This window comes from Eutrigla gurnardus (assembly GCF_963514095.1).
Source record: "Eutrigla gurnardus genome assembly, chromosome: 8".
NCBI classification, from domain to species: Eukaryota; Metazoa; Chordata; class Actinopteri; order Perciformes; family Triglidae; genus Eutrigla; species Eutrigla gurnardus.
Window position 1 is genome coordinate 17898532 of NC_139922.1, and position 18610 is coordinate 17917141.

The 18610-nt window shown below is 48.2% G+C and overlaps 1 protein-coding gene across 1 annotated transcript in view; it reads right to left on the bottom strand.

Annotated features, from left to right (window-relative positions):
• Positions 1–18405, bottom strand: part of celsr3 (cadherin, EGF LAG seven-pass G-type receptor 3) — a 90989-nt gene extending 72584 nt beyond the window's left edge. The window contains exon 1 of the mRNA XM_084014738.1: positions 12436–18405. Coding sequence (XP_083870864.1) covers positions 12436–18082 — 5647 coding nt within the window. The 5' untranslated portion in view covers positions 18083–18405. The remainder of the gene's footprint in view (positions 1–12435) is intronic.
• Positions 18406–18610: the final 205 nt, after the last annotated feature.

Sequence of the window (18610 nt, forward strand, 5' to 3'; positions counted from 1 at the left end):
GGCAAACTCCACTTTCCACTTTTAGCAGGTTGATTCATCCAGCTCCTCCTCTGAGCTCAGGTACACATTTAACACAGGTGCATGCCCTGACATGCTCATTTGTTCTGATTAAAACAAAAAAAGTACTCTGCAGAAACATAGAGGCCATTTGCCATAATGTCTGCACAGTAGATTTTTAGTTGGTTAGTTAGCCAACTGAGGATTGTTGTTGCAGCATGGGAATCCGACCTAAAATCTGGTAAAATGCCTAATTAAAATGTGTCCTGCTGTGATAAAAACCACATCTTTTTTTCTTAAAGCTCAATGAGGAGAAAATGCTGGGGGTAAAGGAAGGAAAGGAAACGTTATGGTGTTTTGCCTCGATACAGGAAGGACTATAATTTCAAAATGTAACCTTTAGTTTTGTATCAGATTCTCCGCTGTTCCTAAAAACTCCAGGCAACATGATCAAACTGGCTCCCCTTTACATCCCAGACAACATTTTGAACAGTAATGGCAAATAAATATCAGCCAGTAATGGAAGAAGAAGAAAGTACTGTAGTTGTAGATGAATACCCCCCCACCCAAGCAAGCCACCTCCCCTCACCTGTTGCACACAGCAGCTCTGAATCTCTAATCAAGCCCTTATAAGGACTCCTGCTTCGCATGCTCACTGCAGGATTGTTCTTCATTCCTTCCTTGCAAAACTCTCAAAAATCTGCACAGAACTACAGAACTTCTCAAAAAAAGTTGTAACCGACATTATTGGACCGTGTGCTGCATTTGGGTCTTAAACACACCTGTCAACATAGCTTTTAAATTCCTACCAAAGTTTACAGGATTCTCAGGTGTCAATCATTCTGTCACCATCTGACAAAATGATTGACACCACATATGAAATCAGGAAAAGGGCTGTATGATTCTGGAGAGAGAGCCTTCATATCCAGAGTCAAGAGGCCTCAGGTCTGTCTCGGTGGAATATAAAAACATGGCGCCGTTATGAATTACTTCTGAATCCATGGCGAGAGGTGAGCGAGGGTCATCTTGTTCGTCACTTCCCCAATAAGCCAGGAAGTCATAACTAATGCATGGTCCTTTCTCCGTGGCGCTCTGCTTTAGCGTGCATGAAAACAATAAAACATTAATAACATCCAAACTTTAAAAAAAAAAACACACAAATGGAAGGTTATTTTGGCGTTTTTAGCACCACAGGAAAACAAAGCATTGCGTAAATAACAACTCAGAAACGCTTCCGTGAGCTCTCACGGCTCCTGTGGGCTTCGTGCCAACATTCCTCCCCCCTTTCGTGTGTCCGCACTTCAAAAGGCGGAGGAGAGCTCAAGGCTGGCGTGCATAAAGTCTCCAAGAATAAACACTGATCTGCAATCATCAGCAGAGTTCCATGGACGCATGAACATCAATATGCCATGAGAAAGAGGCTGGCCTCCGATCAGCGCTGCGGCTCTAAGATGCTTTGTGGGTGCACGGTCCCCGGCGTTTCAAAGGGTTGAAGGAGTTCAGTGCTATCTCCCTGCGCCAGGTAGCCTGACTAATAGCACACTCAAAGCATCTTGAATGTCAGAGCATCCCAAGCGCTCTTCCAGGAAATCCAGACGGAAATAGTCTGCAAAGTAGTGTACAATGAAAGCCCACAGCTGGAGCTGAAAACAGCTCCAGAAACTTTTTTTTTTTTTTTTAAAGCTGCAATGCCGGGGCAGGAGGATGGGTCACAAGGATGAGTCCTGGCATTTTGGCAGGAAGTCACAGAGCACAGCAAGCAAAGGTTTGGAGATACTGCTCAGGAGGTTTGTGAAGATAAGTAAGAAAACGCAGCCAAACAAACGTCACTATCTTTTCTCAGAACCTCCCGAAACTCATGGGATGCTTTGAAATTAAAGGGGAACTGTTTAAACTGCAAATCAGGAAATTGATCTGAAAACAGGTGGGCATTTTGAAAAATGGCTGCCACGGCCACCATATAGAAAATTCACGATGGCTCAATATCCAATTTTTTTTTTTAAACTTCCTTTGACTATAAGTGTACTAAATGTCATGTCAAAGTGCACGATTCGTCTGCTATGCTGCTCCACTATTTATAAAAGAACTCTTTTGCAGTTTTATAGTTGCATATTTGCTAACAAGTCGGACTCAGGGACACATCACATAATTGGCCATTGATAGACATAGTTATTATAATTAAATTACAAAAAGCCCACAGGAAATCCTTGATTTGTGAATGTTCTGTTGACGTCATCTTTTGTAAACCATAACGGGGGAGCTGCATACAGGTGGTGGAAATTAAAACAGTTTAATGAAGATTAAATAAAAACATGAAATCTTTGAAAATTGAGCTTTCTCTTTGTAATTGTTTCATTTGGGGTTAGATTGACGGAAGTCCGTTGGAACGCTTATTGTATTATTTTCTGCATCGTACATTTATTAGTGCATACTGTTGGAAAGGAAACGCAGTTTTTTTTTCAAATGTCTCCTTTATTCAAATTCCTCCCACTGTTACTGTGGGAAGAACATCTTGAAAGTCCGTTGAGAAAGTTTTACATTAATTCATAGGGGTGTGTTTTCTGTTATTATTCATTGTGCCTCTGCGTAGCTCTAATACTGCCAGAGGTTAGAGGTTTGAATCCCAAAGTGGTTCGGTCATTCACACATGGCCGTGACATTGGCACGCTTTAGAGTCTGACTTAAACTGTGTGCACTCTCGGTCCTATAAGGAGTTGGGATTAAAAGAAGAAAAAGCCCAAAAGGGGAGAAATACTACAAATAGGATGCAAAACCCCAAAACAGTAAAATTGGATTTAGACTGGACAAAAGCTGTATGCTGCTACTCTGCAACACACTAAACACCGTCATGGTGTCTTCAGCCCATTAGTTCTCGGTCCGTGTATCCACAATCACATGGTTTTAAATCCCATTTCACACTATGTTGTCACATCCCTTTGTCGGGCCTCTGCCCTGCCTCTCCTCTGTGTTCACCATGCTTCAAAAGTCTGCGAGCAGGTTTTCCAAAATGCCGTGTCACAAACAGTGTGAGGAGTGTCATGTTTTTGCTGTGCAAGTTTCCCGCAGGTCAGAAAAATAAAAAAGGTACAGTAAACAACGACCTTTATAAGAACACATAAACCATTTCAGGCTGCTGGCGGAGCACACAAAGGAAGTCTGATGTCACCTGAAAACAAAGACCTCTGCTCCGGCGGAGAGAGTGAACAGCCAAAATGGCACTTCATACAAATACGTGATTAAATGGGTAAATGTAGAGGGAAGGAGGCCATCCATTAATGCCTGTAGAATAACCGCGTTAACAATGTTGTGTATGCATCATTATAAAGCACGCACACACACACACACACACACACACACACACACACACACACACACACACACACACACACACACACACACATCCTGGCGGCTGGCTTGACAGCTCAGTTTCTCTTTTAAAGCCTTTTTGCCCCTGAGGTCTGGGCACTCATTACACTAGAACAGAGTAAAAAAAGCCACACACACACACACACACACACACGCACACACACAAGCCACAGCCGGAGCAAGATAATGGTTTAAACCACCCTTTTATAATGGAAGCACTAATCCTTTACGTTAAACCAGATACACTTAACTTGCGCCACAAAAAGCCCTCTCTCATGCAAAGACTCCCACTTTCTGCCCATATCACAATCATACACACCCTCGTGTCTATTGTGCAGATAAATAACACAAATCCACACTCTGACCTCTCTGACATGCAGACATCTGTTTCATCGTCCTCCATCTTGCATTTGTCTTCTTTGTGGTGCTGATTAAATCTTTTCTCTCAGATTTACAACCACAAACACATTATACGTTCACGTGGGTAAAAAAGCAAAGCCACACTTTTACTTATTTTTCAACGCAAGGCGCTATAAACAGGGCTCCAGCCTATCTCTGGAGGATTTTGGAGCATAACATTTTGAGCTGAACACTCTTGTAAATCATTTACACTGGAGGCAGGGTATGTCTGCAGCAGCTTTCTATCGCTCCTATCACTGCAAGGACGCCTGAAAAGATCCCAAATTTAAATTTTCCAAACAATTGGTCCTGTGGGGCGGCGTAATAGTGCAGCAGTAATGGTCTGCCCAGCACGGACTCCTGTGACGCCGATACACGTCTAGAGAGAACGCACACTGCTGAATAATGTTTGAAATAAAGTATTCATGTTCACACCTTAGAGAGATGAACGTTGTGGAAACCCTGAGTGGAAAAGCTTGAACAGAACGTGAGAAATTAATCTTTGTTCCCTGCGATTGAAAAACAAGACGATGACAGCAACACAAGCATCCGATTCCCTCAGCCACACCCAACTCTGCACAGTAAGGCCAATAGAAAACTAAAGCCTGCAAAACGAGAATGGAAAATGTCCCTGGCCAGTTAACATCGGGGTAATTTAATATTATGTGGACATGATCAATCCTTTAGATGTAGACAGCTGTTCCAACTAAAAACAGATACTCTCATCACTAACTAATGGCTGCTGCGTCAGAACAGCTTCCCATCTATGACCACATACTGAGTCAGAGATCGGAGGCATTGGAGAGCATGTGAAGGCACGTTGTCATCGTAGAAATCTCCAGAGACTATTGATTCCACGTTACGGGAAATGGTGGACCCGATCCAAAACAAACGGACGACAGACCCGATCCAATTAGGCCCGAAGATAATTAGAAACCCAAATTAGACCAAAGCTAACAGTCACAACTTAAGTGCGACTTGAACTGTGCACTCTTGCTTTCTAGTGTTACAATGCAGCCTTAAAGAAAACAATCCAACAGACTCCAGCAGGCTGATCTCGTTTGTTCACACTAATCATGTTAATGTTGTCAAGCTAATGTGGTAATGATTTATTGATGAAACAACAAATATAAGTTCAAGGCTGTTGATGATCTCTCCGCATTTACCCTACATTGTGCCGTTCGCTCCTCCCTGGTGGCTGATTTGGGCTGAACCCATTTTCGTTTAGCCTCAGACCAACACAAGCAAATCATTAAAATGCTACTCATGAATAATTATATTTCTATTTGCCATTCAGCTTTTATCTCGCGGATGACTGAAAACATCAATTGTTACTGTAGTATGCTTAAATAAGATTTGCTTTCAGATAAAGTTCATGTCTTATTGCACAATAGGACACTTCCAGCTGCCAAGAGGTTGAACAATTTCCCCTGACTTGAATGCATCACACAGGCTGAACAGGGCAGATTCGGCCTGTGTAACACAACTAAGTGATGTAGACACATTTGATGACTTTCTCTTTTTGGGTATAAGAGCAGTAGGAAGAACTTGTTGTGCTTCCTGGAGAAAAGTAGAAACGTTTTTTGACTTTTCTGAAGAAGCCTAGACCACTTGTTAAAAAATAACAAATATTTTGAGGTTCAAGAGCCTCAAAAATGACTGAAACTCAAGCCTAATTTAAAGGTTTTAAGTAGACACGTGTTTCTTGTCCCCACACCCGAAAAAAAAACGGTGTGAGAAGCAGATTTCAGGAGTATTGGCTTCCCGGACCAACTTCATATCTCTCAGCAGGGAACACACATTTATGCTCTCAACTCAAACTTCCGTCAAAAAATATTCACTCATGGCAGCACGCCACGGTTGAATTTTCACCGTCACGGCATCCCCCTGTGCATAATGCTGCCTAATTTATCACTATTTCCCAGCAGCAGTCCTGCCACTCAAACCACATTGTTATCCTCGAGGAGAGCCGTATCAAACGTACCGTACTTGTACGGGGTACTTGTACGGGCTCTCACATTGGGATGTGCACAGCTGTGTGAGCGCAAAGTAACGTGACATTTAGCACACCTGAGTGCAAATCTAACAAATCCTGGATAAATGAAAGGAACCAGACACCTTCTCGGTACGCCACTCTGATTCCTCTCTATAAGTCTCAAAGAGAAATACAATGATAATTGTCTTATCCATTAACAGAAGCCATTTACTTAAGCTGAGGGGACAGACCACTTTCCTTTTAACAAAGGCTTTGAGTTGCACTTAACACTGTGACGGTGTTATACAGGCATGGACCCCTCCCCCCTACCCCCAACCCATCCTCCATCTAACATCTCTGGTCTTCAGTGAGCTAAAAACCTCTGCAGAACATCACATTAATGTCACGACTCAGAAAGCTTTCAACAGACACTGGGTCTGGTAACACAACTCAAAACATTGCATCAAACTGAGTTGATCTCCGCAGCCTCCTCCGCTCGGCTCAAGAGATAGACGTAGATACGTCCCGACTGACAGGCCGAAGATGTACAACGCACCTCTAATGGACTCTAAAGGGCTGGTAAACATTTCTTTACATTGCGGTTGGCCAGTATTTACTGTGTTTGCAGGTCACCGTGCTCATGATGCTGTGGGTTTGAGCCCGTTTCAAGTAGTTTCTTTAAAACAGATTCTCCTTTTCCTCTGTGAAGAGCTTAACGTCGACATGCACGGTGCAGCAACACACACCAGCGTAGCGTTAAATCATTTTCTAGAGGAAGTAGTAAAAGTTGGGTTATGCCAGAAAAGAACTCATTTGTAGAACGGGCGGTCCAACCGTGTCGGAAGGCAAGCTATAGAGTTTAGAGAGCGATGCAGATCAAAGACAGAACTGTAACAAGGGCGAGACTAAAAGAAAAAGTCGCAATTACAAATCTGTCTGCTAGTTCAGCACCACAGACAGCGACATGGATTTATCGATACACGGCAAAGTGAGGCATAATCGGGGCCATAGATTCCAACTGGTACAGTTAGATAAAGGATCAATGAGGCCGGCAGATATTCACCCATCACTCTCTCTGTGCTAGGGCACGGAGAGGGGGGGCAGCAGGTTAACAAGGGCCAAGCATTTTAGTCACTGAGCTAACATCCCCCCTCAAATTGCCAACTGTTTATAGCTGTTACAAAACGCCTCGCTCCATGGAAGAATGAAAAAAGAGGATGAAAGTTCAAACCCTGCTTACTTTTCTCACCTCCAGGCACAATGTCGGATTGTCAGTTTTGGAAATTATATAAATTGTCGGCTGCATAAGTAGCTGTAGAATCAGTATAAATATAAAACACCATGAAAGAAAATGAATGTCACGCTATTTCGGGAGTTGTGTTCATTAGAATAAACAATATGTAGCTTGTGGAGTGCTGAGCGTTGTGTACCGGCCTGTAAAATGTATGAATTCATTTGCGTTATTATCACTGCTGAAGTCCTCGCTCTCTCCAAAGCTGTAACAGGTTCTCCAACCTCTGACAGCTGAAATCAATACAGAACAAATAGGGGGACTAGTGGTAAACACACGCCGCTTTTCAAAGGCTATTATACGAAAAAAAAACACTCTGCTTTGGTCGTGAAACTAAGCCTGTGGCGCTTCCTGGGGGTGCAGGCGAAGCATGTTTTCATCACAACATGACATAAATGTCTGTGTTCGGTTCTCTTTTCTTGCTTCTGTCGCTTTCTTCACTGTATACAAAAACATACATGCTCTAATAGAAAGGCAATAGATAGATAGAAACAGATATATAAAGACATCAACTATGGCCATAAAACACACACTGATCTCTGCTCATTTCCCCCCCGTGCTTGTACTACCGGGTAAAAGAAAAAAAATCTAAAACTAGAATAATTCAGACCGTTATGCTCTTGGGTGTTGACCTTTCTCGTCTGACCCACATGTAAATGCATTAGCTGCCTTACACATACACACAGCACCAGCGCGCTCACCCATAATGCATCGGCAGCGTTTTCATGCAATGACCTATATGTACCGTAAGTGTATTCATGGTGCACTGACCGGACTTAGGTTAGCGTACAGTTGCCTCAACAATTACAGCAATTAGCGAATGTATTGGTGATGCATCTTCATTCTCAACACCATCTAAACTCCCAGAATCCATAGCACACACAGAAGGCATCAAACTCAAATCACTGTGGAGGAAATGGCTGGTTAATGTTGAGTTTTGTGTTTGGCTCACCTGTATTAACTGTAGAATGTCTGTTCACTGATAAAGTGCCGGGATGTGACACATTTACAACAAGAAGGAATTGTACGTATGTATTACGTATTTGCTGTGTTATAAATAGTACATTAGATTTGACCTTGATTCTTTATGGCTCCATTAAGCAATATTCTTACTGACAAACAAGAACATAACATTGTCACCAACTCTCTACGGAAGCTATTCTTAGTCTCTTTGAGTATATTGTTTTATTTCAATGCAGCATTGACTGTTTGCTTCAGTCTCGTCACTCTCATCAACTTTGTCTCCAGCAGCAGCAGACAGCTTATTTCAACAACACAGTAGCTCTGATAAACCCACTGTAACACTACCTGGCCAGAAACAAACAGCCCGGAACATTTACCAGATATTGTTCTTGGGGAGTTAGTGGGGACCAAACCAGAGGTGAAAGGACAGAATTTGACCTACATCCCTCAAGTGTACACAAACACGACCCCAACAGAATGCTAATGTCGCTCCGTATCCACTGGATGTGTGAGCAGATGTTTGTGGTGCAGTTTTTTAGCTCATCATGGAGTTATTTTTCTCCCATACGGGCTTAAAAATGTAATGTATGCATATTTAACTGAAACATTAACCAAATTATAATCCGACACTCTGATACACAGGTGTGCCATATCAGCGACCAATGAGAGAAAGGCTTCTGGCAGCAGCACGTTGATGCTCTATGCAAGCATAACTAGAGAGAGAGATCCAAAGAGATTAAATCATATTTGGTGGATGGGTGAAACCTGACATGACTGAGATTTAGCAGCTTATTGTGATTCAGCCATCGTTCATTATTATTATTATTATCTACACCTGTACTTTTCCTGCCGTCACGTGTCAACATACATCGTTCCAGGTGAACTGTGCCTCGCCTGGAAATTCAGCTCTTTGATCAGGCGACAGCCAGGTTTTTCCCATCATGCCCTGGGTCTAGCGGTCAGTATAGGCCAGCTGTGGCCCCTGGCTACAAAAGCTTTGGCCGCCTGGATGTCGGGAGGTTATTGTCGCCCTTGTGTGCATGAGGTCAGAGCAAGTCGGGATCAAGTGGGCAAATCTCAACAGCACGCATCGTGCTGCGGCGATCGCCGGTGATCGAATCTGGCAGGTCTGGTTTATCTCGAACACGCCTGTTATCCTGGTTTTACAACAGACTGACTGACAACGCTGAAGTAGCCTCAAAATCTCCCATGAACGCATTATGTTAGTATGTGATATTGAACACAGTCAAAGACTTGCTAAGTCAAAGTTGGCAAACAGAGTCTTTGTTTCGACCTTCATCTACCAAGGGAAGTCTGATTCGGCTCATGTTTTCCTTTCCAGCAAAGCCCTGTTCCTCATTCAAACTGCTCCACACATTTTACAACTGGGGGTATGCCAGTACCACCGCAGTCTCTGCTGCTGGCCGCAGGAGCGGTTGGGGGTTGCTTTGCTCAAGGGCACCTTGAGCTGATGCCGTTCGGGGTGCCAAGCTGAAATTAGCTTTTTTTTTTTTTTTCATTATTTGCCTCACTCAACTGACCCCAAAGCTAGTTTCATGTGTGTAAGTGTAAATGTCTGTGTGTGTGTGTTTAAACTGCTGGCCTCACAAGCACAGATGCAGTGTTTAATCTTTATGCACCATAAATATGGGAATTATCCTGAGAATCAATAGTGTGGAGCTAAGAGATAGAGAGTAGGAGAGAGAGAGAGAGGAAGGGAAATGGAAGAGAAAGAGAGAAGAGAAAGTGTGAAAGACTGAGGAAGTTAGAAAAACCAGACATGAAGCAAAATAGTCCCAACACTCTCTGGCATGTATAGATAATATTCATGGAGAAGGCATGAATACACTCTCAAGTGCAATGCTTTGAGCCACCTGAGAGTACACACACACACACACACACACACACACACACACACACACACACACAGAAACACATGTGTGCACAGGACTACTAAGTGCAAACACAAATCATCCACAAGCCCGTACAATAAATACACACACACACACACACACCACATTCAGGCACTCAAGCAGCCATATAGACACCCGCAAGAAGGAAATAAGGAGGGAAGAAAGAGGAGAGGAGGAAGGAGGAGTAGAGTTGAAAAGAATACATCACGGAAGAGACGCAGCCCGTGTGAGTTATGTGAGGATTAAAGGGAAGTGCTGAGCGAAAGAGAAAGATTCGTAGGACAGGAGGACGGATTACTGAATACAGACGAAGGCAAAGAAAGAGAGAGAAAATGTAGAGAAATAGCAGGTGAGCAGAGAAATAATAGGCCACACAAGGTAAAGGAGCTGGATGGAAGGAGGACGTAAATGAGGAACGAACTCGAGGGGCGGAAAGGGCAAAAGGGGGGAAAGAAGGATGATGAAAGGGAAGTGAGAGGAATGCAAGGAATGAAAATGACTGAGAAGTGTTCATCCATCCATTTGAGGACGGGTAGAATAAAAGGAGAGGAAGAAAGTGATGGTAAGAGGAGGGACGGGTAGTCACAGATAACACACAGCACACAATGAAAGTGACAGCTTTGCTCGGAGCATGACTCTAGCTGACTGTTGTTTCATTATATTCTCATAACTGTCAAATCCTGGAGCGATGGAGGTGGCGGGGGGAGGGGGGGGGGGGGAGGAGGTAGAGAGAGTAAAATAATTTCACGGTGAGAGAGAAACAGCGAGAGAACTAGAAATCTACACGTCTGGTTGAATGGAACTGAATGCACATTGGAAGAGGCAGATGGAGACAATGTACAGTTCATGGTTTCACTCACTCACTTGTTTAAGCTCTCATTTGATCACTTGTGGACTTAATAACTCACTTTGTAATATTTAAACTCCCTTATATTGTTATTCACGTTCTCTTTTATTCACTCGTTTTCTCCCGTTGATCAATGTCTCACTCACTCAAACGCTGTTTACTCATTCAGTCACAAACTTAGCCGCTCACTCCATCATTCACTTTACGCACAAATGACATCAAAATGGCACCAAACTGAATATGTATAAGGCTGCATCGTCACCAGTGTGGCTGGTACAAAAGCTGAGAATATAGGGTAGCAGGTCACACACACTCCCAAGCCAGAATACAAACAAAGCAAAGATGTGGCTCCCCATTCTTTTCCTTATTCTATTTACTATTCAAGGCTTTGATCACTGGCAGCAAAGAAGCCTGTTACGCTTTTAGGAAGCCTTTATCTTGGAGCCGAAGCCTAGAAATGCAGGCAAATAAACAACAAAATATACCTAAATACAAATTTGAATAAAATGTACTTACTTCTCAAATAAATGCATCCAATGGATTACCACAAAATAAGATTATATGCTTGTGTGTTAGAATGGTTTACTGTATAACATGGAAGTATGACAAGATCAACATAATGGATGGTCTACAAGCTTGTCAGTTAACTGGCTATTCAGGAAAGTCAAAGTGTGTTTCTTTCACACTGGACCTCTCACTCTCCTTCAACGGGAAATAAATCACATTAAGGAAGTATTGATACAGTTTGACAGCAAGTGACAGGAATCGACTCTGCTGGTCGGATTTGTGTGCTTCCTTGTTTCCCTACGAAATCTTTAATTTTAAAATTGCAACGTGGATTGCACGTAGTCAACCAAACAGCCAGGGTGGTACTGCTCATACCGACACAGTTTTTTTTTTTTTTTTACACCAGCGAAACTGTCATTGCCAAGCTCGAAATAGAATCGCTGCTCTACACCAGTTGCCTGCAATTGCATGTGTCGTAAACTGGCAACCCGCTGACTTATATGAAAATTTGATATGATATTAATAATTATTCTCGCTTATCTCACATTGACAGGAGCGCCTTGAAATATGTATCTCTTCCCACAGACGTCTTCTCCCTTCCGCGATATCTGCTGTCACGTTTTCCCACACAAAATCCACACTCAGCATCACAAGCACACTTTTTTTCTTCTCGTCATCCTTTCCTTGAACACTTCTCTCCTCTTCCCCACTTTGAAGCTCTGCTAAGCCGGCTACCATCAATCTCCTTAATGTTTACCTCCCATGCTCACGGGTAAATCCAGCTCTGTCAGCTCTGTCACTGACACTATATGTTTCGCACAAACACATGCACACCAGATTTCTTCTAACGGGCCTTCTCCGTAAGGGACTCGGGGACATGCAGCAGATGTATGAGGCACTTTCTCTCCTCCCACAAGGTCAGCTTCCCACTCGCACACACAACCAGCTGAATGTGTGGATTTCCAATTCCTTCATGCACACAAGTCCAGAAAAACAGAGTAAAAAGGTAGAAGCGATTCCCAGAGCTCAACCAAAAGTCTTATCACACACCTTCCTCACTCGCATTTAAAGCTGTAGAGTCTGAGTCCTTATCTTCCCAGGATGTTAAACACGTTTCAGGGGGAATCTAAACGGACTACTCCACCCTCCCTCCCATTTCCCCTCCACGGTCTCTTACCTGTGACGGTGATCAGCATGGGAGCCACCAGCGGCCTGTTGTTATCCAGTTTTCGGCTCAGTCGGATCTCTCCGCTGGTGTGATTCAGGAGCAGCAGGTGAAGCTCGTTCCCTTGGTCGATGGTGTAGTAGAGCCTGTCGGACACATCGGGATCGTGGGCGGGTACTCTCCCAATCACCCCGCTGGGGAAACTGTTGGACCGGTTGGACACAAAGTTGTTGAATATGATTTGGAAGTCCTGCAGGGTGGGCTGGTTGTCGTTCTGGTCCACCAAGCGGATTCGGACAGTGGCCCGGCTGACTAGGGGTGCCGAGGTGGCCTGCACCACGATGACAAACTCATTGCGGGCCTCATAGTCGAGATCAATGAGCGAAGTGAGCTCCCCTGAGAAGATGTCCATCTGGAAGATCTCAGGGATGTTGCCCTCCACGATTTGGTACATGATCTGAGCATTGGCGCCCTCATCCGGGTCGGTGGCTGTGATCTGGGCCACCACGGAGCCCACTGCGCTGTTTTCCTTCACTAGAACCTCAAAGTCATCAGCAGGGAAAACAGGGGCGTTGTCGTTCACATCCAGGACCGTCACCTGGATGTGGACGGGGGTCCGCTGAGGGGGCACGCCTCGATCTACGGCGTAGGCCGTCAGCTCGTAGAAAGGTACGCTCTCGCGGTCTAAGCGGCGTACAGTTCGGACGATGCCAGACGTGGGCTCGATGGTGAAGTCTCCATCTCCGTCTTCGCCGTTTTGAAATGTGTACTGAACGCGACCGTTGGCGTGCGCATCGCGGTCGGTGGCTGAGATCTGGAGGACGCTGGTGAAGGGAGGGGCGTCTTCGCTCACTGTGCCCTGATACCTGGGGCTGAGGAACTGAGGGGCATTGTCGTTGACATCGTTGACGTTCACCTCAACATATGTGGTGTCAGCTTTCTGTGGTATGCCGTTGTCTTTCGCTGTTATAGCCAGCGTGTACGTCATCTGGTCCTCATAGTCGAGCTCCGCCTGGAGTGTTATGGCGCCCGTGCCAGTGTCAATGCGGAATTGTTGGATGTTGTCCTCGAGGAAGTACGTGATTCGTGCATTTTCGCCAACGTCATCGTCCGTGGCGCTGATCACAACTACGGTGCTTCCGGGCGGCCGGTCCTCATTCACACTAACGGAGTAGTGTGCACTCTGGAATACGGGCCGATGGGTGTTGGCGTCTGTGATGTTGATGTGCACCTGACAGGTGTCGTGGAGTGTGCGGTCCGAGGCGGTGACTGTGAGGACGTAACGCCGCTCCTGTTTGTAGTCCAACGGCAGAGCTAACGAGAGGAGTCCAGCCCCTCCTGCTGTGCTGATGGCAAAGCGGTTTCTGGTGTTCCCTCCTGTTATCTGATAGGTCACGGCACTGTTGACGTCACGGTCCACGGCCGTCACAGTCACTACGCTGGTGCCGACCGACGCGTCCTCGTTCAGGCGAGAGTAGTACTCCTTTTGGAGGAACTCGGGGCGGTTGTCGTTCACATCCATCACTGTTATCGTAACACTCGCTGTAGCAGAAAGAGGCGGCATGCCGTAATCCCGGGCCTCCACGCCGAAGAAGTAATGCTCCACGGATTCTCTGTCCAGAATGGAGCTCACAGTGACCCAGCCGGTCGCAGAATTGATGACGAATGGCGTGTCGGAGCTGGTGCCAGTTAACCTGTACTCCAGACGGGCGTTATCGCTAGAATCCGTATCAATGGCCTGGATGTGGAGGATGGAACTACCGACGGGGGCGCTCTCGAGCACAGACGCTTGGAACGGTGTGGAGACAAAGATGGGAGGGTTGTCGTTGACATCCGTCACCTGCACACTGACAATGCCGGTGTTGTTGGAGAGAGGCGGGCGGCCATTGTCCTGTGCACGAACACGGAGCGTGTACTCCCGTTCGGACTCATAGTCTAGCGGCGCCACGACGTGGATCTCCCCAGTCACGCTGTCGATGGAGAACTGACCTCGGCTGTTACCGCTGATGATATTATAGTGGACGGCGGCGTTACCGTCCTTGTCCCGGTCCGTGGCGCTCACGCGGAGGATCTCGGTGTGAGGCCGCACATCCTCCTTCACTGCGACCACGTATCGCTTCTCACTGAACTGCGGCACATTGTCGTTCTCATCCAGGACGGTGATGAACACTTTGACAGTGGCAGAGCGCGGCCCCGGTTCCTTCCCCTGGTCGCTGGCCTCCACCTGTAGCGTGTAGTGCTCGTTGCTTTCGCGGTCTACCACACCACGTGTTGTGATGAGGCCGGAGCGCGGGTCGATCTCAAAGGCCGTTCGCGCCGTTAGAGCCGAGTCGCCGATAAAGCGGTAACGGATATTGGCATTGGATGGGGAGTCTAGGTCTGTCGCTCTCAGCTGTAGGATGGGATACCCCTCCTCCACGTTCTCCCTGATCGTCTCCCTGTACTCGCTCTGCTCAAATATAGGAGAATGATCATTCCGGTCTGAAACAGTAATGGCCACCATCGTGGTGCCAGAGAGGCGGGAGGAGCCATAATCGGTGGCCGTGACCCGGAAGTAATGCAAATCCATGTGCTCTCGGTCTAGAATCTGGGTGGTGGTGATGAGGCCTGTGTCTGGGTGGATGTGGAAGTAGTCAGAGGACCGACTGTTCATCAGCGGGGCCATGCTGTAGCTCACCCTGCCCGCATCGCCTGCATCCGGGTCCGAGGCGGACATGATGATGACTGAGGTGCTGGGGGGCTGGTTCTCAGCTACTTGAACTTGGAAGTTATACTGGGAGAAATGGGGATGCCTGTTGGCCGCGCGTCGAAAGCGAGGCCACGGCATCAAAACCTTCCTCCCCCTTTCTCCCTGCGAGGTTTCATCATCTCCTACTATTATCAGTCGTTCCAGGCTCCTCTCCTCCCTCGGGCTGTGCCTCTCCTCCTCCCCCTCTTCCCCTTCTCCTGCCTCGTGGCTCTCATCCGCCCGGCTCTCTTTCATCCCTCTCTCCCTATCTGGCTGTGTGATGATGGTGCTGCTACTGCCCCTATCCTGACCCTTTCCTCCTCCTGCGTCTCTCCTCTCTGTCTGGATTGCCTTTGTTACTCCCCATTCCCTCTCCCACTCCTCCTCCTCGTGCTCTTCTCCCCCTGGTACTCTCCCAACCATCAGCCGCGCCTCTCTCTCGCCCTCCCCCACCTGTAATTTTCCTCCCCCAACCGCGGCAACAGCACCAGCACCAGCAGACCCCTCCAAGCCCTCTCCCTCCCTCTCTGCATCCCTCTCCCTTCCTCCGTGCGCTCCCATCTGCCGCCTATCTGAATGTCTGACACCTTCGAGCTCCTGCGTACCGGTTTGTGATTGCGCTTGTGCACGGTCCCCTTGCTCGGTGGCCGAACAGTCGGACGCTGCCTTGACCATCTCTTGCAGCGTGGCCTCCCGCGGGACTTGCTGCTCTGTCTGACCGCGGCACGGCGACTTTTCTGTCCCGGGTCCATTCGCCTCCCTGCGTCCCTCCTCTTCGTTGTTGTTATTACTGTTGCTGTTGGAGTCTCTCAACAGAACCAGCGCGTGTCGGGGAGCTGTCCGTGGTGCTGACAGCGCGTCCTCCGCGGAAGTTAAGTGGAGAGAACGCGCGGAGTCATAACCCTGCCATGTGGTCAGGTTAATTTCCGAGACAGGCGAGAGGTGTTTTGCTGTGATGTCATCGGAACGTGATGCGATTGCTGTTGCGGAGCGAGACGTGTCTGACACCACACCGGGAGATTTAACGGGGGGGAAGCCTGAGTCACCGGCAGAGTCTGTCTCTGAAGTTGCGTTTGCTTCTCCAGCGGATAGACGCATCGGTTTCAATAGCTTTCCCTTCTCTGGATAAACGCCTGTCTGTGTTGGTGGGGGCGTATTCAGCGGCGGGCCAGGAGATTTCCATGCAATTGATGCGCTTTTGCTGGATAGAAAATGTTGGCCGGGCGTCTCTGTGATGCTGCTCGGGGGGAATTGAATGGGGAGATTCCTCTGAGCTACGACTCCCTCCGGGACCATAAACTCGGCTAAATATCCCTCCCCCAATTCTATTCTGTCCAAACAACCAAAGCAACCAGAGGGAACCTCCCCGGCTTCTCCCCGGGTTTGCCTGCTCTGTCCTCTGCTTTCTGGTGCTGATTTCCCACGCGGAAGCTCATTATCAGCCGTGCATAGGCGCGTCAGAGTCGGAAAAGCCAAATCATTATCCGGATAATTAGATATATTAATGTGTTTGTTGCCGTGCTTCACCCCTCCTCCTCGTCCATCCTCCTCTCTCCTGCCATGCATGTTATTCGGGACTCTGACGTGGTAATACGTCGCTTTCGCCTCGCGGACAGGGGGTCCACAACGATCTGGGTAAGCCCCGGTACCGAGGTTAATTACTGCCGGGGCGCTACATGTGCACGCTTCCTTCTCCCCCTCCTCTCCCCCGCCGCTCCCCCTCCTCTCCCTCGCCCTAATGCACCCAGTCAAACTGCTATCATCACCCCTCTTTCTGTTGCTGCTGAGATCGATAACGTTGTGCCTTCCCAAACGAGAACAATTACCAGCCCTCCTGTCCATGCTGGCCGAGCACCCATCAGCATCCCGAGCCTTGTTGTTGGTGCAAACTAGATGCGGCTGAATTTCATCCGTTTGGTCGGAGTGGGGGGAATTACGGGTTGAAAAACCACACATGTGGTTCAATTTTGATCCCTGGGCACAGTTCGAATGGTCGGTGAAACGGGGCTGAAATGTGAAGGTGCAGTTTAAAGCCTCGCTGTGTGTTGAATTGTATCCAGAAAGAGGATGAATGAAACGAGAGCAACCGGTTGGCGAAGGGCCATGTGAGTGGTTGTTGGCCGGGGAGAGGGCTTGTTTGTCGGGGCTGGACCAGCGGAGATGCCCAGGTGTGAGGGAGCACAATATAGCAAAAAGCCTCCTCACCTCAAGAGCCCTCTCCAGCAGCACCTCTCCCTCTTTTATCTCTCCACTTCCGGGTGCCCTGCACAGGCCAGAGGCGTGCACAAAGGCTCCGGCGGCGCCACGTTTGGCGAGGTGTGGCCTCGACGCCGGCCACCGTTGCGCGTACACTCTAGTCCTTTGTACTGCCCGTTTTTTGCCGTTTTGAACCGGCGAGGTGAAAGCAGGTGAATCGGGAGGAGAAACAACGCCCTTCCTCCTCATCCTCCCTCCCTCCACTCCCTCTCCTGCGCCGACGCCATCAGAACTCGACCTGCTCCCAGAGTGGAGGGATGGAGGGGATGATGATGGTGCCGGAGGGCCGGTCCCACTGCTCCAAAACGTCCCAACTCCTATCGCTCTCTCCCTCCACGAGCCCCTCGCCCCATCCCGGTGAGATCGTCCCGGCGTCCCCCCTGCACGCTGCACTCCAACGCATCCCTCAGGCTGTATCCGCTCTACGGTCCACCTGCTTGGGCGTACATTCCAGCTGCCACTCGGCGACTCCCCTGCTTCCTCTCGCTGCCGCTGCTGTTGCTGCTGGCTCACTTTACCGGCGTCTCGGTCGCAGAGGCCCGGGGTCCATCGGTTGGAAGCCCCTCCTGTGTTCCCCGTCCCCGGGGTGAGGGCGAACAAAGGGCCGAAGAGAAGCAGGTGGAGTGCCAGAGACGAGAGCAGGAGCGGGGTGAAGCCCGGTAGCGGTGCAGCCATTTAGTCTCTTCCTTTCTCTGTCTCTCCCTCCTTTCTCCCTCGTCCACCTCTGCCTATTCTCCCTTTCTCCCTCGAGTGCGTCTTCCCTTCTCCCCGTCACTTCTCTCTCTCCCTCGTTCCGGCTAGGTGGCCAGTTCTTGGGCCGGCGGCACCGCCCGACACCTTCCCCCAGGCTCCCCCGTCTCTCCGTCGGCCCGGAGAGTTGGCATCTACCCGCTGTGGTCCGTGGAGTCGGAGGTCTGAGCGTTAGGAGCGGCGCGGCAGCAGCATCTCTCCTCCCGTTCATTCACATCCAACATGGCTTACACGCTCACACTGACTGCCTGGCTGGCTGGCTCACACACTCCCCTCCTGAGTGAGGGTGTGTGCGTAAGTGTGTGTGTGTGTGTGTGTGTGTGTACGCGCGCGCGCTCCCCAAGCAGTGACGGCACAGCCCGGTGGTAGGCTACTATCCATCCATACGCACGCGCGCGCACGCCACACACACACACACACACACACACACACACACACACACACACACACACA